Source organism: Toxotes jaculatrix, chromosome 17, assembly GCF_017976425.1.
Source record: "Toxotes jaculatrix isolate fToxJac2 chromosome 17, fToxJac2.pri, whole genome shotgun sequence".
NCBI lineage: Eukaryota > Metazoa > Chordata > Actinopteri > Toxotidae > Toxotes > Toxotes jaculatrix.
Window position 1 is genome coordinate 10,238,450 of NC_054410.1, and position 22,948 is coordinate 10,261,397.

Consider the following 22,948-nt stretch of genomic DNA (forward strand, 5'->3'; position numbering starts at 1 on the left):
TGAAAACAAATATTTTTAAAAAATGAAAAGCTTGGACTGTGTTGTACATCTGATAATAGTTGTTTGCGAACAGAGAAATTGTTCTAAGATATACTACCTTTTGACTCAGATCCTGCCCTTATTTCTTTTCTTTTAACCTCTCTGTTTACTGACAGAACTTTGTTGACATCATAATGTCAACAAAGCTCCCCTGTGAGGCAGCTTCTTGGATTTATTTATTAGGAGAGACGCATGGAGACCAGCATTCAAATCAATTTCTGCCAGTCGTCATTTACAGAAAAGGACTATTGACTGTCTGTTGTTGTTGATTTTTCTCTCACCGCTTATTTTTCACTGTTTCTTTGCCTGAAAAAGGAAAAACAATCATATGCCATGTGACTCTCCCCAATTCGATTTTGTTTACTTTGCTTCTTGTTTATTCATGTTTTTCTTTAGATGTCTCATTCGTTCATTTCTCCCATGAGTGCTTTTCTTCCTTGTCATTTAAGTCCATCTCTGTCTGCATCTCTCTTTCTCTGCCTCTCGCTGTCTCAATCATGTTACTTACTGATGGTATATGCCCAAGTTAATTGCGCCTGTGTGGCGGTCTGTTCTTGTTATTTGTGCAGTTTGACCATTTGATGTTCTGGTTGCCGGTGGGTTGTCTGATACAAATCTTGTAGCTATAGCATAACCCTTTTTTCCTTTTGATTTAGTTTGCTTATAGGCCCGTATCATCCTTTAAAGTTTGCTGTCTCGTTGCACCAGTTCACCACCTGTCCTCATCACAGTTGCCATGAGGATCCCATGGCTTTAGATTGGATCTGTTTGAAGTGAAAGAATAGAGAGCTCTTCTTCTGCTCAAGGGAAAAGTCTATAATTTCTTTCGTCCTCTTTGTTTGCCAGCCTCAGAAAATGGCAGCCACTTCTCAGAGCACTGTGTCATCTTCGAAGCTCTGAGAACGCCTTGGGTCCTTCCCTTTTTTTTTAACTTGTTGTGTCTGGTATTTAAGCAGCAGCAAGCGAGTCCACCCGCTTAACCCATCCAAACATTTGACCTGATTTCAAACAAAGCAATCAGTGGAACCATCGGCACGTGTCGCTATGTGCTTCCTCCTCCTCACCCTCTGTCTCTGTCCTGCACACACAGCTATAAGGCAGCTCATCCTAAGCTGCTGGACTGGGTTAAAACGCTGAACAGCTGCTGGTGGCCTACCAGATGTGGGCTGTGAACCAAAAACATACTATGCTGTCAATTCCCATGTCTGGACAGTGTCTGTGACACTGTTTGTACAAACTGTACTCTGTACATGAAGCAGCTTTTGTCTTTTTATTTATTTATTTATTTCTAATTTACACCTTCCTATTATTGAAAAGTATTCTCACAGCAGTTTTTATATCCTTCAGAAAAGCACATTTTTCCACCATATCCTACAGAAACATTATATTCAATAAATAAGTATTAAACATCCATCATGCACGTGCATAATAAGCAAGTTTTTCACTTTTTAAGAATATTTGACATTTGACTCAAACAGTTGCATGTACAAATTTCCCATGATAACAGGCTCATTTTTGTTAGTGAGGAGAAAAGAATTACAGCCAGAGATGCCCTCTGGGAGTTGTCTGTCACTGTTAATTAAAGCTTGATTGCCAGAAGTCATGTAAAACTCTATCGACATTTTTCACATGCATGCGACTAAATGCTGCAGCCGCCACTTTCCCTCCCTCACGTTTCATCCTGGTAGCTCGTCTGCAGAATTCAAACCCCAGATAAAACATGTTTCGAGCTTTGATAGAGTGTTGATGGAGCCTTCTTGTGTTTATCACTTACAGTTGATAGCGTGTGTGTGCGTGTGCTCATGCGCAGGTATTTGTGCTGTCCTTTGCACGTGACAGGACCTCTTTCTCTCTCTGTTTCTGTGACTCTTTCTATTTTCACTCACCCTTTCAATACTTTTATTCCCGCTATGCCATCCTGCCTCTATGTGCTTCTCTGTTCTCCCCCGCTCTTTCTCACCTACACTCTGTAGATCTGTCTCTCTGCCCTGTAGACACTCTTTTATCCTCCCATCCCTCTGTCTCCCCCTGGCTCTCTGCGCCTGTACTTGGCTGCTTGCTTTATAAATAGCTTGGCCTAGATTACAGCAGCTGCATTGGCGCTGGCACTACGGGCTGGTTTGGCTGGGCCAAGTGAGGTAGCCTGCTGTAACAAGAGGTTGGCAGTGAAGGAACGGAGTATGTGTGTGTGTGTATGTGTGTGCACGTGTGTGTCTGTGTCCTCGTGCAAGTATGTGAAGATCATGACGATAGTGCAGCTGCAGCCTTTCTGCATGCCTGCAGTGGCCGAGCTCTGGAGTTTGTTTTTACACTGTCATCCCTTTCACTCGTCTACTTTCACATAACACACACACACACACACACACACACACACAGACACACACACACATACAGAGCTCATTTCACTCGTGTGTCCATGAGAACTGTAGTCATTTTCATATATTGTATTTTCTTTTCTATTTTGAGTGAATTCTTGCAGTGAATGCATGTTTACTAATGTGTGTCTATGCATGTGTTCAGTTTCAGCTCATATATGATGTGGCACAAATACGCATGCAGATTTGCATGCAGTTTTTATTTTTGATTGTGTTTATGTGCTGTATTGTTTGGCTCTGTGTTTGGGGCTGCGCATCAACATACATGTGTGTATTATGAGCATGCGTATATGAGCCCACCGTGATGATCCACTGCCCTGATTTCCTCCCTCCTGCTCCTCTGCAGAGCTCCACTTCAGAATACAAATTCTGCTCGTCAGTGAGTCTGAGACACAGCGTCTCACCCTCTGAGCATCTCTACTGCCTCTCTGCCTCCTCCTCTTCTCATCTCTTATAAAGCACATCGTGCACCTTTAGGACTCTGCATTAATTAGATTCCTTAAATGCTATCAAGAGCGCACCTTATCACTTGAAGAAACAGAAGTTCAATGGAAAGACTTCCATTTCCTAAATTTCACGATCTCCATCTTATTTTCATGTTATAATGCATTTGCAGATTTGGTTGTCAACAGCAAACTGTAACTTCATAAGAATAAACAACTTCACTGTGGCTTTTACTGCATCCCTACAAAATTAGCCACAGCAAATAGCTGAAGCAGGTGGATTATCATGAATGAATAGTTCAACGTTTTGGGAAATACACTTAGTTGCTTTCTTGCCAAGACTTAGAGGAGAAACTCTAAAGTAAGCTCTAAGCCGTTTGCCCCTGTTTGCAGTCTCTGTGCTCGGCCAAGCTGACTGGCTGCTGGCTTCATCTTTTTACAGATGTGAAAGGTATCAATTTTCTCATGTAACTCTTGGCAAGAAGGTAAATATAATGTCCCAAAATACCAAACTATTCCTGTATGATGTTCAATCAACACAAATATACATATACAGTATACTGCAGTACACGTTGTAAGTGTATAAATGTATTCCAGGAAATATATATTTAAAGAAAATTGCATCCTCTCATTTAAAATCACCGTTAAAGCCATATACTGATGTCACTATAGACATCATGACATTATGACATTATAGACTTAACATCTTTAAAGGTGGCTCCATTTTAAAGGTCATTATCATCCTCTTTTTGTAAGAAATGAGCAGTTGCTCTTCTCAGTTACAGTCTTCAAATGCATAAAAAATGTGTTGGAGCTTGATATTTTCATACATTGAGTCTTGTTCTGGGGGGGTGGGTGTTGACTGCGAGATCTAACAGAGGGAATTGTGAATGAGGGAGAAGAGAACTGAGAATGAAGAGGAGGAGGAGGAGGAGGAGGAGGAGAGCTGCAGAATGAGGCCAGAGAGGAAGAAAAGTGCTTCATCATCCACAGCGATCCATCCTACTTATCAGCAGCGACAAAAGGGATCAGAAGAGCGCATCAACATGGCACTTTGATAACCAAAAACATTCAAGTACCAACACCCACCCCCACCCCCACCCAACCTACTATTTATGGATGCAAAAATTATGGGGCATATATAAAGTGGAACAAATAACACACTCATTGAGGCTTCAAAAACCCAAATTTATTAAGAGATAGAGCCCAGCCATGACATTACTAATGCAATAAAATAAGCTTTCATCTTCATAACTTCACCTAGGGCAGGGATTTGTCTTGTGCGTGTGTGTGGGTTTTTTTCTTTTTCTCCTTTTTATTTATTTATTTACTTTGGCTCATTCCCCATGCTATCTTAACACTTAACAAGGCTGAAAGGAGTACCTTGCTGATGTGGTATGTAATGAGTGCTTTGATGATGTGCTCTGCGATGAGTACTGTGGTAGTAGGAATTGTGATGAGCATTTTGATAACAGGACAAGATACTATGAATGTAAACATACAGTCATAATGTTATACACACTACCAATGATGGTACTTGTATTCTTGTTTTATTTCTGTCACCGGTCACCTGCACCGTGCCAAAATGTAGATGTGAATGTTGACTAACACAAGACGTTTAAATTAAATTGTCCACGTGTAGGTTAGTTTGATTGTACTACAAACAAGGAGCTGGATTGTTTTTTTTTTTTAAACCATTTATCCATTATTTTTTGCTATATTAGTCATTTATCCATTAACCTTTTTGAATCCTCTGCTTACTAACTACCCTCCTGGGGTATTCTGCAAGTACTCCTGGTTGGGAATTGGTGCTTTACAGTACAGCAAGTACACTTAAGCAGAATAGGTTAGACTAGCTCTTGTCAAGACTAAATCTGAGGTTAAGTACAAACTGCATGGTTTTGAGAACCCTGGTCCAGATTGCCATATGCATCATCAAGGCATCTGCTCATCTTGAGCAAGACAGTGAATCTCTACCATCTTCTGTTGACCCTAGGCTTTGTAAATAGAGGCAAGTGAAAAGAGATTTTCCAACAAGCCATAAATAAATGATCACAACCTTTGGCGAGCTAAGACTACATTAGACCTCAGAAAACAGAGTGGATTTAAAAGAAAAGGCGACACAGGCGCGCTGCTTTATCACTTCTGAGCCTGTGATTAATGAGCTGTGGGGGTGATTTTGAAATAATATCTAAACCTGTCAAGTAACATCTTCTGTGCTGCCTGCTCCTACTTGCGTGACTTGAAAGAATAAAACAGACTCTCTACCAGCAGATGAAGCAGCTGACGATTCTGTTCAGGCTCAGGCCAACATGCTACAGTGTCTGATATGTGGCGTTTTTGGCATTTAGAGACGAATTGTTCCAGACTGGGTGACTGACTGATGCTGTCTGGTAGAGGAATGTCACAGTCATCCTCACATATCTTTCTCATGTTCTCCGTCTGCACAGCATGGACAATGCCTGACACACACAGACATAAATAGCCCTCACCGCCTAGAGCCTTAATATTAATGGCTTATGGGGGACTTAGCTGTCTCGGCCGGCCTGGCAATTATTATTATGAAACGGAGGGCGAGAGAGGGAGAGAGATGATCTGACTGATGGAAAGAAGACATGGTTTGTTAGGATATTATGCAATGGTTTAATGTCTGTGGGAATTTTTGAAATGATTGGTCTTCAGCTGGAGTGGAAACTTGCACTGTATCATCATAATTAAAAGAAAGGGAGCTGTGGCAGCAGTGGTGTAGTGGTCCTCATGAGCTGCTTTGTTGTGGGTGATAAAGAGCCACGGTACAGTTAATCTCCAATCAACAAGTCAGCACAAAAGTACAGCACAGCTCCCTATGAAGCTCTTTTAAAGTTTTCATATCTGAGTCTTGTCAGAATCAACTAGGTTTCTCCCCTGAAGACTCAAACGCCCAAATTAGGTGTTTATTAATTTTCTTATCTATTAACAGCACGCAGGGAGACAACAGCTTTGGCACTGAACACATTAGCTTGACCGCCACATAACCATGTTGTTTGTCTGTTATTCTTAAGCCCATGGAGCCACAGACCTTGTCAGCTGAAGGCAGCTCTAACTCCGGAGCATGCAGCTGACAGGCGTGGTTATGCAATTATGCCATGACAAGAAAAAAAAGTGCAGTAGATGCCTTCAGTCGGCAACGTGTTCGGCATTCTGTCATTTAGCTGGTAATTTGAGTTCATGGTCAATACAAAACAGTATTTTATGGCATTTGGTAAAATGGCTGTTCAACTATAGCACCTATGATTGTATATTATCAGTGAATTATAGCTCTGAATCTCGCAAGCAGTGTCTACTTGCTAAGAAATGAGATGAGAAGTAGATGATGTGCAACGTAGAACCTGAGCCACACACTAACCGGGGAGATTGCAGTTCATGATTGGTGCCCAAACCCCTGGGCCACCAGGGGCACCCCAAAACTTTACAGTATTTCAGATTAAAGAAAGGTGTAAGGAATAGCTTAACCATAACATTACAGAGCACAATTTTGATTTTCTTATTTCCTGTCCCAGTAATCATCTCATGACCCCTTATATTCATCTTGTGACCTCCCCGTGAGGGTCCGAACCCACAGGTTGGGAACCACTAGTCTATTGCATAAGGCGTTCATATTATTTAGTCCACCTGTCACTTCAAACTATGTCCTCAAAATAGTCTGCACACTCTCTGACACAATCCCAAAAAAATGTAACACAGCTCAGCGCAGCTATTGTAGGGCTTGTACATAAGATAGTATGTCCACCCCCCGAAGGGTTGTGTTCATTGTACACTCAGTACACAAGAGCCTAATTCAAAGGCATGAGAAGTAAATCACAGGCTCTCTGCTGGAATACAGGGGTTTATTCAGGGTGACGCTGATCTTACTCGATGTACCACGTACATACAGTTTGGCAGATTAGCAGAGTTTTACAAAAAATGGTTGTGACACATTTTTTTTTAAAGAAAAAAGAAAAACAGAGAGAGAGAGAAATACAAGAAAAAGCGGAATAAACCGGACCGTGAGTTCTGCAGTGCCCCCTGCATGGTTCGTCAACCACTGTAGTGGCGTAAAACACGACGAACGGGAGGATGGTAATGACGTCAATGTGGAGCCAGGGAGGGGGAGGGCAGGAGAGAGCGAGAGAGGAGTGGGGAGGAGGGGGGGTGGAGGGAGCGAGAGAGTTTGTGCGGCTGCTGCAGCATCACTCTCAGTTAGTGCGGTGAGGAGTCCAGTTGCAAGTCTCTCAGCTGATAAAAAACCAAGCCACAACAGTCCGCTGGACTTAACCTCAAGTTTCTGGAGGAAGAACTGATAGACTCTTTCTCTGCGACTCCCGCCCCCAACTCTTCCTAGAGAGAAACCGAGAGACTTTTACTCCATTTCAGTTTTTCCCCCCCACACAACCACGAAAGGGAATGCCATCGATAAATATGAAACTGGAGATGGTGACCATCATCGCCTGCGAAGTAGACACCGAGGTGTTTACATCAGACAAAATGCAGGTACGGTTTTCACCGGAATGCACGTTGCAGCTAGTCATGCTTTTTTTTCTTCTTCTTCTTTCTTGCCCTTGTTGTGAGGTTTTGTGCAGCGGTTTGCTGTGGACCGACCGACTGCATGCTGCCCTGTAGAAGCGCTTGCATGTCTTGGTGACGTTGAATGCAGCCCTCTCTCGGGCGAGGATTTTTATCAATGGGAGCCGCAGCTCGCCAAGACGCAAGTCCCGCGCGCGGACACTGATTGACGCTGGATGAATTGCAGAAATGGGTAGACAAGGCAGGAATGGGACACACTCACACGTACTAGAAAAAAAATATACCTTTAATGCACCAATTTTTATAGCATCGCCTAAGTTTTTGTAGCGAGATGTCTGGGGTATGATGCGCAGGTTGAATGGGAGGGTGTGATGAATTGAATTGTCCATGCAAGGCACATGCAGGGAAAGAAGTGAGGCAGTTTTAGACGCAGTGGCGGACAGACCCTCTTCTCCCCCCTTTGTATCTGTGCTCTCTCCTCAATCTCAGCAGCACTGCAGGTGCACCGGGTTAGATGGGACACGGAAAAAGAGCCGTGACAATCAGATGAAAAATGTCAGAGATCCTATACAAATATTAATGCTAAAGTACTATAGTTTAAATAATCCAACCATAACTGTCTGAAGGGTTGTTATTGATGCAGTTAGAGTATGTGGTGTGACCGTTTACCCTGTTTAATATTAAATAAAATTGGACTTGACGTACATTTAGATCACCATAAACTGTACCTCAACATTCTCTACAGTAACGGTTTATATTAGGTACAGGTACAGGTATTTGATATGCTGCCTGTCAGTCACAGGGCAGGCGAACAGATGCACATATATGTGTTCAAAGTGATCCTCCGGACCCCACCTTTGGCACTGCAACGTGCCAGTTTTGGGGCTTAAAAGGCCACACAGATGGTCTGCCAAAGCTTGGCTCACCCACTAAACCCTTTGGAAATTCCATGTCACAATATATTCCCTCACCTGCTGGCTGCTTGTCTGCTTGTCTGGTTTGACTCATCACCAAAGAGACGCAAGGAGGGAGAAAGAATCAAACCAAGCTACAGTGCAGCTCAGGAGGCTGGCACGCAGTGTGTGCAGTACCACACATACACATAGTTCATCACAAGCAGCCAGTGGTGGTATTTTTCTTCCTCTGTGCCACTCGCTCTTCAGTGCGGATGTGCTCTGGTGTGATGAAGGCTGAATTCAGCTATTTCTTGCAAGCAAAAGCAGCAGTTGCAGGTTTTAAGCACCCAGTCACCCCACCCTCAACCCCACAGCAACTTGGTCAGCCATATTTGATCACTTTTTTGCAACTCCATGTTTATCACTAACCTTACACCAGCTGCCCGGGGGAATATGGGTGTATATATGGAATGTAAATGTCCTGCTTCTTGTGTCTGGGATGGCATGATTTGCACATTTAAAGCTGCATGTGTTTGTAATTTCCTGCACATATGAACACACAAACAGTGCATGTCAACCACTGACCTACCCTGTGGTCTGGGTTCCTCCAGTGAGCCAGGCAGCTGCTGTGTTTGCTCCCAACTCTCATTACACTTTCTATCTACTGCAGACCAGCCAAGGTGAAAGACACCAATCTGTCCCAGTGCCGTTGTGCTGTAATTATAGGATGATAGTCACCATCCTTTAGATTTCATAGGGACTGTGTGTTAAAGCAGTCTATCTGCTGAATAAATGTCCTGATCATGACATATCGTCACTGTCTTTTCATTCAGGACTTGTGCTATAGTGTTGCATCACGAGTCGTTTATTTCCCTGTGATGTACTTTTGTTAACAAAACCTGATTTGTCGCTCTTAGATCAGGCGTCCTCTCCAGACAGGCTTGACACAGCCACGGGCAGGACAGTCTGATCAGAGCGCAGTCTTCAGCTAAGCCTCCTGTCAAGCAGCTCTTATCAGCATCCCCTCTCTCAGACTCACCCATAAGAGAAGGAGGGTCTGTGCACAATTAAAAGAGTGGACAGAGGGGCTGACTTTCCAGTGGCACAAAGAACACCACTAATCCTGGTTTCTGGCGCACAGAGAGCAACGGAGAGCGCTGGGGGAGAGGGCAGATTAAAGCAGGGCACGTGGGGAGCAGCCTCTGATTGAGCTCACCTCCCTGTCTGCCTGCTCTTGTTTTTTATTATCGTTCAACAAGATCTTAGCCTGTCTAAGGCTCCTGTTTTTATTCATGTCTCCAAATCTGAAGATGAGGAACAATAATCTGACTTCTGTTTTGTTGCAAAGCACTGTGGGTGAACTAATATGTAGATTGCTGCTATTTATAGACAGTTCACGGAAAGATTAGGCAGCGGCTGTGCTGTTTGAATGGGCGACGTGAAGAAAATAAGTGAATGGTAGTTTTTTAATTAGAAGAGATGCTGTGTGAATGGCTGTGGTGTTTTGGAGCCATTGTTTTGACACGGCTGAAATGGCTTGCCCACGCCTTGGCTCAGTCCCCGCTGGTTACATCATTAATGAGCCAAACAGAGAGGCTGTGGACAGGGCAGGTGGTTGTTATAATAATGGCAGAGCTGGTGGTACAGTAGGCTCTTATTCCAAAGTGCTCTGTATCTATGTTGGAGAAAACAAAAGGACTATTGTGGCTGTGAGGTTTGGCAAGGCCAGAGCTGTGGGCTGACGGCAGACGCTGTGTTATGTGTATGTTCATCACAACACTATCATTACTGGAAAATCTACCAGCATCAGCAGATGATAGCACAGGACACATGGTGAAGGTCATAGCATGTTGGCAGGTGAATGTATTACTGAACTCACAGAGCGTGACGCAAGCCTTTACTGTTACCTCGCATGCTTGATTTGACGATGGCATTTATGTCTAATTTATTTATTTATTCACTTGCCAGTTTGATGGTTTCCCATTTATTTGCTCCATTATATATGTATAAATAATTAATCAGCCTGTCAACCTGTTCTTTCTCTTGATAAGTGCCTCTCTGGCTTCAATCTGTCACTGAATAAAATGTGTTTATTTTAATTAGGAAGCGTTGGACGTTATGACCTGTTCACACTTTATTATGGAGAAACCGATTATAAAAACACTACAGAGGCTGCATTAGAAGCCACAGAGGACGGCTATTTTCAACTTAAGCCTGTTCTCCCACACGCAGAAGACTGTAGTAACACTGACACAGTCACACACTCCACTGTTACACACTCCAACCACAACAGTGAGTCAGCGGACTCACAGACCTACAGACAAACACCTCTGTCAGCAAACACACACAACTCCTCGCTGAGGACGCCTGGAGAAGTTTCCATCCGCCTGGGTCACTTTCCATTTGTCCTCCTGTCTGTCTATCTGTCACTTGTGTCATATGTCTGTTCACAGGCTTTATCGTCACAGAAATTAGGCTTGTTTTTGAGGAAGGAGGAGATATTTGATGACTAATCTGCTATTTGTAGTTCTGGGATGATTTTGCTGACGTCTATGATGTTTTCATTCTTTCCCACAGTTTTTTTTTTTTTATAGAAAACCTTATATAACATGCTGTCATTCCCTTTAATTTGTGGTGGTTATTTTGAGCATCTAAGCAGCAAAGCATGCTGAAAAACAATGGACCATTGTATTTTATGTAATTTAATATCACTTATTAAATGTTTGGTAGCCTTAAAAGTAATCTTTCCTGGGTACACTGAACTAATACTTGTAAATGTATGCCTGCTGGTAATGATTATTTTAATTATCAACTGATCTGCAGATTATTTTCTTTATTAAGTGATTAATCATTTGGCCTGCAAAATGTCATAAAAATGTAGAATAGGCTCATCACAGTTTCATAAAGGCTATGGTCACGACATCAAATAGCTTTTTTTTTTGGCCAACAGTCTAAAGCTAAAAAATATTGAGTTTATTATCACACAAGACAAAAAATGGCAGATTAATTTTTCATCAATGGACTAATCAATAAATTGGCTTCTCATTTCAGCTCTATAACAGACACTGCTCATATTTTCAAAAGCAAGACCCAAAAAAATCCGAGACAGGTTCTAGAATGATCTGCTACTATTTTTGCTATCATCAATCATTAGCCATTTAGTTTGTAACCTTTTCTCTGGACACTGCTCCATGCTCATCAAACATGAGTTAGATCTGATCATTAATATAATCCCAGGCTCACATTGAAAAACACTGGTGTGATGCACTTTGACCAGTTGTAGGGGTGAAGGCAAGAGGCAGAGGAGCAGCGGCAGGACAGACAGGATGGATGTAGACGGTGACAGTATCATGTTCTGTGCTGGTAGGAAACCAGATCTCCGTCTTGGCAAGCTTGAGCGATCCTGGGCCAGAGCAGTGGGCTCAGGTGTGCCTGCTCCCCCAGTCTGGGCACTAGGCAGGTGGAGATGGGCAGCTCTCATTGGCCTGAAACCCTAGAGAAGTGCTGTGGCTCAGGTGTCAGCTAAAGGTTAGCACTGCGTCCGTTAGGGTGACGTAGAACAAAGGACAGTCTCCTGGGTGGGGTGTTTGGTTACCATGTGGCCAAGATGACATGACTATGAAGTGATAAGATTAGAAGCAAAGAAAAAGGTCTCGCAGTGGAATGTACAGGCCCATCATTTACTAGCCAATGAAAAAGACTGAGAAATAGCGTCATACAATGATGGGCCTTTGTTACTGAAATCACTAGTCCAACACAATTTTGCTGTCAGAATTTCCAATAAGATTTCCAGTCCAACACAAATGACTCTGGAAAGACGAGGCAGTTGTAGTGCCTAAAATAGCATTGCCAAACCCATTATCTAAAAACAGACATTGTGTCCACAGCCCACTGGAATACTAAAGGTGAACTTTATTAAGTACCATTTAAATATTTTAATACCTACAATAGTTCTGAAACAATTAGCCAATTAGTCAATCCACAGAAAAATAATTGTCTACAATTTGCTAGTACCAGCAAGTACCAGTAAATATACTTGAAGTACATAATGTTTAAATGTTCATTTTGCAGGATGTTCTGCTTCAGAATACTGTGTATTACACTGGTGTATTATTAATATTTTGCATTAATGCAGTAATGTACACATGACCTTGCGACTAATTTTTGTTACTTTATATAGTGCTGGGTAATTTGATATATAAAAATACATTTGTTTAAAAATATGAATCAGCAAAATAACTAGTAATGAAAGGGTTAAAATAAGTGGAGTGCCAGAAAAAAGTACGTTTTCTTCTGAAATGTTCTCAAATAAAATACAAGTACGTCAAAATTGTTCCTAAGTTCAATACGTGAGTAAAGGTACCTAGTCACTTACGGCCACTGCCCATGTGTTTCAGTATTGAAAGATGACATGCAGCATTACGCTTACAAGCTGTGCAGCCATGCTGCTACCTGACGTGCTGTAATGCTTGATCACCACTAGATCTGTGTGCTGCATCATCACCAGGGTGAAGCACCGATTTCCACCAGAAAGATGGAGAAAGAGGGTAAAATGCAAGAGAAAGCAGAAGGGAGAGTCAGAATGATGGTGAGTGAAGACAAAGACTTCATCTGTCCATATGCTGTGGTGGCATTAAGGTAAGAGCTGTCAGTGCAGCATCTCTTAGCCACCTTATGTAATGTTGTGTAACTCTTTGGATTACCGTCGCCTTTAAAGTGTGTGGATCTGCGTGGGTGCCTGTGTGGACATACTCGCGTGTTAAGAGGCTGTGATGTAAGGAAAATGTGTGCGTTTGTGTGTGCGTGTGTGTTCGACCATGCCTAAGTGCTGCTGACGAGGAAAAGCTCCTGCCTCAATAAAAACCGTAACGACCACATTGGTGGTAATAGGATTAATGTGTCCCCACATGCTGTAAACTGATTTCAGTCTCCCTGCCATGGACTCACTGTCCCAAAGGGAGCGACCGTGCAGTGCTGCAGCATCGGCCCCTGTCGTTACCGCTCTCTGCTCGAATTATTGATCCCACTGTAATCACACTTGCCCCATTCACATGCCTCCCAAGTGCTTATGTAGCCTTCGCAATGCAGACAGAGCTATTAATCATGAGTTGTTTTTGTTTGGTAATACTAAGGATTTGCAGCTGTGCTAATAGTAGTGGCTGCTTTGACAGAGGCTGTGTTAACCTGTGTGTTGTGAGTGTTGGGTCACCACACGCAAACGACACCTCAGCGTTTATCCAGCGATAGCAAGTCTCTGTTTTCCCCGTGGTCACACATTACCTCATCCTAGGTACTCAGAAAGCTACCTGTAGGTTACAGTCTACTGCTGAGCCGCCAGCCTTTAACTAAGTGTAAGGCCAGAGAATGTCTATCCATGCCAGACTGATGGATCTATTTGTTCAGTACAGATTAAGAAAGCTATAACAGCAGGCACTAAAAAATCTCTTGTCAAACTTTTTATGTCCCCTAGTTATTTTTATGAGCAAAGACCAGTGTTGAAAACATGCAGGTTAATTTAGCAGGCTCCTCGTTTTGAACCAGCACTGATCATTGCTTTCGCCGGCTAAAACCACCTGTGTCACATGCTGCAGAGAATATCAGCAGCATGTATGTAGCTAATTAATGTTAATGCCATGACAGCTGCACTGAAATGTTACACAGTGATGTCTGTCACATCACCGTGTAGCATCACTACAACCACCAGTGAGCTGTATGTTTGTAGTTCAGCTCTTCTCTAGAGAAATGATCAGCTGGTTAAACACAGGAGAGTCTTGTTCTCGTGATAGAGTACAGTTCATATGAAGTTCCCCATTAAGCACTCAGAAACAGTTTGATTTAGGTGTGCGTGTGGTCCTGCCCCTGCAGAACAAGGCCGAAAACCTTAAAAAACGTAATGGAAACATCTTCATATTTTGAGTATTTGTTTTACTTCGTAGTAATGTTTGGCAGCTAAAAGGTCTGCTGTGATTTGAACATAATTCATTTTGGAGTCGTAAGTGATAGTTGTAGCTGCACACAGGCATTACTGCAGTGGAAAGTTGGCTCAGGTTTATGGAACAGTCATGGAAAAATTATGGAATGTGATAAGCAAAAAAAAAAAGTGCTGGAACAGACGTGTATGCAGGTATGAGATTTTTCATCCAGCTCCGTCTGTTATCTCAACAATCTGCCTTCCTCGGTCGACCTCATTAGACTGGTTCCAGTTTGGCCCTTTAGGGAGGACGGTAATTAAAAACGATGGTCCACACACTTAAGAAATGAATTTTCTTAATTATTCCAACATGATCTATTTTTAGTGAAACGCTGTCCCTGACTCACCCAGAGGCGCTGTGGCCTAGTTTGTTGGTTTTCACCCAAATCCCATTCAAGCACGAGGGTCGGGATTAGATTGTGCTAAAGCCATGCACGTGTCGCGGAGAAAGATGAGTGATTCACCAAAGGAAAAAAAAAAAAAACACGGAATAACCCTTCTTTACATTTCAATTAGGCTCCGTTAATCTTTTCATTTTGATCTGAACTATCAGATAGTAAAATTCAACACAGAATTGAACTGGCGAGTGGATTATAGTCGTGGATTTCGGTATCCGGGTGCCAGCGTGATTTAAATACTGTACTAGCTTAAATGAGAAACCAGATCAAAATAGGGCGTTGTGATTCTGTCAGTGAATTTAAATGCTCTAGCTGCAGATTTTTACACAGAGAAAGGACTGAAACCAATGGTTATTTTCTTTACTGTTTAATCTGCCGGTTATTTTTTCAAGTTAATCTTTTGTTTTTTTCCCTCACCAACAATGAATAATGTGCAGCACATTTTCCCAGAACCCCTGCTGAAATTTTTAAATTACCCTTTTTTTCCCCAACACCCAAAGGTATTCAGTTTACTATCATACAAGACTAAGAAAAAATAGCAAATGTTTACACATTTCTTTAAAAAAAACTAGTTGTTTCATCTCGACATTTATTTTTTTTTAACCTCTTACATAAATAAAATACAGCAGTCAACATTAGATCTCTGTGTTCTGTTCTCTCATCCTACCACTTTAGCAAAGGTTTTTTTTATTTTTAAATCAGAATTGGGATGTGTGTGTGTTGGTGCATTTTTTCAGGCTGATCAAAGGAACGATGAAACATGTCAGTGTGTTTCAGCTGATGTGACTCGTTCCCTCTCGCCAATGACAGAGAACAAACAGCTGAATATGTGAGCCTTATTTAACTCCTTACACCGCACAATGAGCTGACAAAGAACAATAAAATTCGACAGCATGTGGGAGCTTTTGTGTGCAACATCACAGTTTGGACACATTTTGCTGAGAATATATTCAGAATCTGGTATTTGTGTGGACGGTTTGGTGCTGCTGAAGTTGGATTCAGTGTGTGTTTTTATGTGATTGTGTTTACTGCGCTAACAGAACAGGACAGACCTGCAGCTCTGCTAATTTGCAGTGATCCCTACACGTTGAAGAAACTTAATCCAGCCTTTACATAAGAAAAACACTTAAGTCACAGTCATCTGTCACAGGGTTACACCTAATTCCGCCTCTTGACTTGATTCATTACCTGGAAGAGGTGGTGTGAGGTAGATGTACAGACTTGGTCATTCCTCAGCTTTATAGCCCCTCCTGTCTCCCGTTTGCCTCTGCACTGCTCTGTCAGTCATTGCTGTTTATTGTTGTGCCGCCTGACGCTGCCCCAGATGAAACCCTGTCGACATTGCCCAATAAACCTGCTCCTCATCCCTAAGCCGACTGATCTTTTGTTCAGATGGTTGTGTGTCAGGACCACTTGCCGGCTCTGTGCTTGCTGCCTCCCTGTGCCGCTGAATGTGAGTCATGCCTGCAGTCATGTCCTGTTGCCACTGTGATGGCAGCCTTTCCATTACCGTCAGGAACATAACTGCCTCATTACCCAAGAGGCAATCTGCTGACGGATAGCCCTGCAGCCACCAGTCGAGTGGCTGCAATTCTCTAGCAAGCTTTACATTTCTCCACATAGGATTTTTATTGGGCTGTTTGTTGGGCCTGATTGATTTCACGTCTCCTCAGAAATAAACAGTTGTAGTTAGGACAATATCAAAATGCAATTTGCAGTTCAACCACTGTAGTAGTTTTTTTTTTTTTACTTACATGGATTGTGGCACATTAGCAACTGCTCATTTGCATTTTCTCCTAAATTTCCTTTCACTTTCTATCACCAGAGGTATTTTCTGAGCTCATTGTCCTATGGAGAAATAAAAATCCAAATAAAATTGCTCCATAAGAAATAATCTTGGTATTTTGTAGAGAAAATCTAAAGAAACTGATAACAGAGTCTGAAAGTCTAGTGTAATTCCCTGCTGATGCAACAAGAAAATATTCCAGATAAGTTCTCACAGGTTGTAAGTATTGTAATTCATTTGATTGAGTGAAATCTGTCAAATTTAAGGTGGGAGGAAAAGATCTCAGGTTGCATATTTTGTGAAACTGGCCTTAGGCTCACTCAGTTGTGCAACATCAGGGCAGGGTAATGCATCAGGGTAATGCATCAGCCGAGGACAGCAAAGGAAGGGAATTCAGCCCTTTGAGGTTCGCCCTGGATGTTATGTAAAGGTGACATGGAGAAACATGCAGTCAGCAGTAATGACTGCACTTGCCGTTTTAATCAAGGCAAGTTGTCGGCTATTTGAGAGCTGTGACTTCACACCTCCTCCTCTTCACCGCCTCCATCCTAAACACATCAGATTTCTGTTGTTAGAAAAACAAAACCTGTGAGTAAAACACAGACTGATGTGCGAAGGGAACTTGAGGGTGAATTCAGGCTTATAAACTGTTTTTTTTTTTTCCCCTCATTTGTTTTCCAAATATTTTCAAGCCTTCTCTTGTTTTCTGTTACCTAGCTACTGTACGTGAGATAAATCAGATTTTCGTCCTGCTTCTTCCGTAGATGTGGTTATCTGCCTTGCTGAGAATGATAAACAAGAACACACTGTTCTCTTCTCCTCTCTCACCTGTTGTCCCACAGCTCTCACTCACCGCAAATACAGTAGTAGCAGGTGCTGGATCAAGCTGTGTGTGTGTGCGTGTGTGTGTTTTGCAGTTAAAACCAGTCTATATCTGCTGACAGTCAAACGGTCGTCCTTCAGTTGTGCTTAGATACTAATGGCGGTACCTGTCACATTATTTGACCGTGCACACACGTCCTCTGTGCATGTGTGCGTGTGTGGGTACCTAAAGAAATACCAACAAACTAATTGTGGAAACACATTGTCTACATCACACACATGCTTACTCGCTTGCTAAGTCTCTCTCTCTCTCACACACGCACACACATATACAAAGAGAACAAAGGGAGTGGGTCACGGCAGGGAACATTGCGATGGCAGACGAGCAGGCCACTTTTCAGCCGTGCGTAACTCAATACCCCTCTCCTCTTCCTCATTTCCCCGCTTCTTCCTCCTCTCATTCCCTCAGGATGTCCGCTCATAGAGACCACATAAATTAGTGATCAGCACGCTCACTTGTTGCACACCAATCAGCTGTGGGTGTATCAGCGAGGTTAAAAACAAACAGTACTTGCTATTATGGAACATGAATGGAACATGATCTTAGAGCTTTCCCACATCTCTGCTCATGCCAAAACATCAATATAGGTTAAGGAAGTACCCACGCGGTGTGTGTGTGTGTGGTGTGTGAAAGAATGCCTTATCGGTTATCACACATGGAATTTGACGACCTGTGAGCGATAGTAGCTGACTAAGGCTCATGGAAAATTCAGGGTAATTCACAAACAAACAAACAATAGCTGGTTACCGTAAAAATGTTCCATGCTTGATGCTTGATTGCAAAGAAATATTGTTTTTGTCACATTTCAGTTATAACTGAGGCAAAAACCACTGACGGACTGTAGTTTATTATTTACTGTAAAGTAGATAAACTAAAGCCTGTCAGTGTTTTTGTGACAAAACACATTTAAAGCTGCACTAATCAATATTTTTATATTAGCAACAAAAAAATGACTTCCCAGCACTAGCTACAGAAACGTCAGCCTTTAGCCGGTGAGGGTGGTGGAGTATTCAGCAGATAAAGAGTTAAATAGTTTTGTCAGGACTTTGTGGAGAGCAAAACAGAGCTAAAAAGAGAGAATATTGGATTTCACATTCAGATTCACAACTCTAAATGAATGCTCCAAATTTTGCTCTACATCTTCTAGATGTGTAACTATCAACCGTTTGCACTATAAACTTTTTAATATGACAGTATGTCAATAATAATCAATATTTTGTTTTTGCTGCACAAAATCAGTAAATGCAGGTTTAAACACCAACACTGTTCACGTGAGGGTATAAAAATCAAAGTTGTGCCTTATCAGGTCACTGAAAAATTTGCTTCTTAAAAACAGTTTTGCTACACAGTTTATCTTGGTTTCTCTGGCTTTAACAGGATCTCAAAATACTGGAAAACCTGATGGAAACAAAAACTAGACTCATAAGAAAGGGACTCAAGAGATGGAGATCTTGTGTTGAGACCTCTTTGGTAAATCATTTTAACATATTGCTCCTCCTGCTGTTTATTCATAAGTAAAAGGAAGGAAGTTATAAGGTTAACTACTATTTTGTTCTTTGTGTTGTCTGTGGGGATGAAAGAGTCAATTTTAAATGAGCACACTTAACACATGGCTATCCCTGTGTCATGGTGAGTCACTCTCTTACCTCTCCTCTGGCTTTCTGGGATTCTTGTGTTCTAATTGCTAAGTTACTTAGCAATTCTTCTGAAAATGCATAAAAGGAGTCAAGATGTTCACACATTCCTGACTTGACCTCTTTCTCATGCTTCTGCTTAAGAATGCACCTTGTATGGTGAACTAAAAACCGAACTAAAAATGGAATCGTGGAGCCCGAAGGTGAAGTCAGCTCTGAGGTTTAGCCAGCTACCCCCGAGGCATTTAGCTAGGAAAGACCAGATGCACTTACACGGGGAGAAAAACTGGAAATAAAACGAGAGGGGAAGGAGGGGAAGGGTATTAAAATCGTTAATCTGCTTATTCTGAAAATGCAAATTGTTTTACCACAGTGTACACCACACTGCAAAATAATAACTGTGTTTCACAGCTTGCTGAATCATTAACAACACGGCATGTGTCAGACAGAGTGATGATGTGATTTCTCTTCAGAGATTCAGAGTACATCCTGTATTTTAGAGCATATTCACTGTCTCCTACTGACAACTGCTAAAAGAACTCCGTACTTATCTGTAGTGAAACAGTCATCAAAGACTGAAAGTAGTAATATCTTAATAATTATCAAATGGTTTAAGAATAATGCTACAGACTTTTGAAAGATATTTAATTGTTGAATGAACACTAAAGATCTGTTTGGATTGTACTGTTTTTACTTAACAGTAGTAAAAGAAATGTGTTTTTAAATGTTGTAAAGTGATGTTTATTTTCCAGTGCCGAAGTAAAATATATCAATGTAGCGTTAAAATATTAGTCAATTAATTCAGCATTTTCAAGTCATTTTCCATGCAAAAATGCCAAACATTTGATGGTTCCAGCTTCTGAAATGTGAGGATATTCTGCTTTTTCTCGTCTCATATCATCGTAAACTCACTATTTTTGAGTTTTATTTTTGGCAGATGACTTAATAATAATTAAATAATAATTGTTACTTTCATAATGTACAGCATAAATCCTATTAAATGTTAAAGCAAACACATATTATATGAGCTCAGATCAGATGCATATACTTAGTTACATAGTTGTTTTTTGTTTTTTTTTTTGTTTTTTTTAAGGTTTCATCAAAGGAACACAGGACTAACAGGACACGTAGACAGAGCCAAGCTCATTTCAGTCTGCTGAGTTTATAGATGCCTGCTGTCTCCCATCACTAAGCTGTCACTAATGTGCAGAGGCAGATCTCACAGCTGAAATGCTGCCTGTGTTCTTTCAGGTAACAGGCACCCTTCCCATCTCCGTGAGAGGTGCTGTGTCAGCCCAACAACGGAGGTGTTGTTGGAGTATTTCAGTTTTCTATCTCCCACTGCTTGTAATAGAAAAGGAAATATATTCAGATAGAAGGTGTCTTGCAACAGGACAATCAGGGACTGATTCAATAGTGGTGCTCACCAATTGATATTAATGCCACTGACTGCACACGTGTGGCTCTCAGGACACCGGGCACATGAATAAAATAAAAGAGAACAGGAAAAGGTAGCAGTGTGATCATTTGCTTGGTACGCTGTGTCACTTTGGCACAAGCTTTCAGTGCAAAGTGATGACATTGTTGTGTGATAATGTAATTATTGCGTGATAAAAATGAGTGGAGCAAAAACTGCATAAATGACATGACGGCACCCTTGAGAAGATTCTGCGAAACTTGCAGTAGTCAGAATCAGGCCCATGCTGTTCATGACAGTCTTTCCTCTCTACTGGCACATTCAATCAATCATCCATCTTGATTCTTGGAAAGAAGACTCAGCTTCATAGTCATGTTTCCGCCTGTGCTTGGAGATGGTCGACTGGGAGACAAAGAATAGCGCTACTGATTACTGAGAAACTTGCTCTCCCGGCGGCCTTTTTCCTTTTCCTTTCACCCTCCTACTGAGCTGCTTGATTGAGTTCACAGCTGAGGAGGCCAATTTGGTGCCCATGGAGAGGATTGAGTAAAAAAACATAGGAGTTGTGGGAATATATCACATGGGTATAGTTAAAAACAAAGTGCGATGCATAAGGAGGAGGGGGACAGTGATGGGAGACCAGGAGAGAATTACATAAAGATTAAAAAACAGAAAAGGGAGAGTGAGAAATGAGGACTGTGAGACAGGGAGCATCAGAGAAGATTGCAGGAAAATGACAGGAAGCTGGAAATCTAATTTCCCTATTAACTCAATAGCAAATGAAATGGGTACAGAGCAGTTAGAGTCACGTCTGCTGCTCAGACAGAGGTGTCAGTGAATAATAACTAAACCCCCAAACTTCAGCCCACCCTGAAACAAAAAAAGAAAAATGCCCTCTTTTCACAAAAAAAAATAGTACACAGAGGGCACAATTTAAATTGGACATTTACACAAACTGTACTTGCTGAGAACAATGTAGTGAAGTTAATTTCAAGGTTTATGTATATACTGTTACAGATCAAGTAACAGAAGATGCTATTGACTAAGCTGCTCCAGTGGACATTTTACCAGAAGGCAACCACTTCTCTGACACACTTAGTTAATTGATTTGGTGATCAATAGAAAATAAATCAACAACAATTAATCATCTAATTAATTATGCAAAAAGGCTGATTATTTGCTGAGTGTGTTTGGGTCTTGTTAGTCTTACAAACCAAGGAACCTGAGGATGATACGTGCGGTTCTTGGAAATTGGGATGGGCATTTGTCACTGTTTTATTCAAATTAGGGACTAAAAAAAAATCTAAATATAATAATCTTCAGCCCTACCTGTGGCTCTTGCCCACTTGCTATTGATACCCTTTCACATTATTCCCTTGAAGTCTGCCTTATCTAGCGCATGATGCAAAATGCTAAACAACAGCCTGTTCAGTCATATATCAATCTCTAATCACATTTCTACATTTGTATGTTGTTATCTTCTACAGGAGAGATTCGAGGCCTTGTTTAGGATCTACGATGAACAGACGACTTTCCAGATGTTCAAAAGTTTCCGGAGAGTCCGGATCAACTTCAGCACCCCAGAGGCCGCTGCCCGCGCTCGCATCGAGCTGCACGAGTCAGAGTTTAACGGCAAGAAGCTGAAACTCTACTTTGCCCAAGTGAGTGTCAGTTAAGGGGTCTGGGAAAGGGCAGGCAGGGGGCCTGGGACATGGAACATCTAAGGAAGAGCGCTTCTTATTTACATTGATAGTTATGCCCTAGTGCATCATACTCTCCAGAGTAAACACACAAGTGCACACAGAAAACAAGGACGAACACTCAAAGACAGAGGGTGACACTCCCTCTACTCCACACTCCTTTAACTTCCTCTCTTTTTTACTCTCTTTTTGTTGTTGATGTTGACCCTTTGTTCTCTGAGTCACACCTGACAGCTTCCTCAACGCCCCAGCTCTCCTGTCAAAACCTGTCAGTTTCATGATTAAACGCATGGAAACATAGATTATTGATCACTCTTCCATCGTAGCTGTGTGGATGTGTGTGCCAGTGTTCTCCTTAAGGGGAAACAAAATGAAATGTGTTTCTAGTACAAACACAAAATAAGAACTGTGATGAACCTATTGTACATAATATACTAAGTCATAGGCATGGATTTTATAATGTGTAGGTGAGAATATGCAAAGTCATTTTGGTTAAAACTTGGCTAAATTGGTTGAAAAGTGAGCTTTTAAGAATCTAGACGTCTCTATGTGTAACCATTGTTACCATTGTAACCCTTGGACCACAGTTTGGCCCAGATGCTGAGATGTCATGGCCTTCGAACCATCAAATTCATGCTCACTTGGAAACCATGACTCAACTTATAATTGATTCCCACTTTATCACAAATACACGACCAGTCATGACCCCTGCTGCACCTCTCAGTACTTCGATATAAGAGGATTAAGGATTTTGCAGCTCAGACAGATGCCACATGTAGGTATTGTAATTACGGCAATTGGCAGCTATCAAAACGCCAAAATCCCCTCATGGGAAGGAGCCTGCAATTTGAGACTAAAAGACGG

General features: G+C 41.7%; 1 protein-coding gene across 2 annotated transcripts in view; it reads left to right on the forward strand.

Annotated features, from left to right (window-relative positions):
- rcan3 (regulator of calcineurin 3) overlaps positions 1-22,948 on the forward strand; it is a 37,380-nt gene that overhangs the window by 8,347 nt on the left and 6,085 nt on the right. Inside the window, exons 1-2 of one of the 2 annotated variants that reach the window (XM_041061544.1) lie at positions 7,092-7,366; positions 21,872-22,045. In XM_041061544.1, coding sequence (XP_040917478.1) covers positions 7,280-7,366; positions 21,872-22,045 — 261 coding nt within the window. In that variant the 5' untranslated portion in view covers positions 7,092-7,279. Of the gene's footprint in view, positions 1-7,091; positions 7,367-21,871; positions 22,046-22,948 lie in introns of those variants that run through there. The other variant, XM_041061543.1, reaches the window with a different exon arrangement.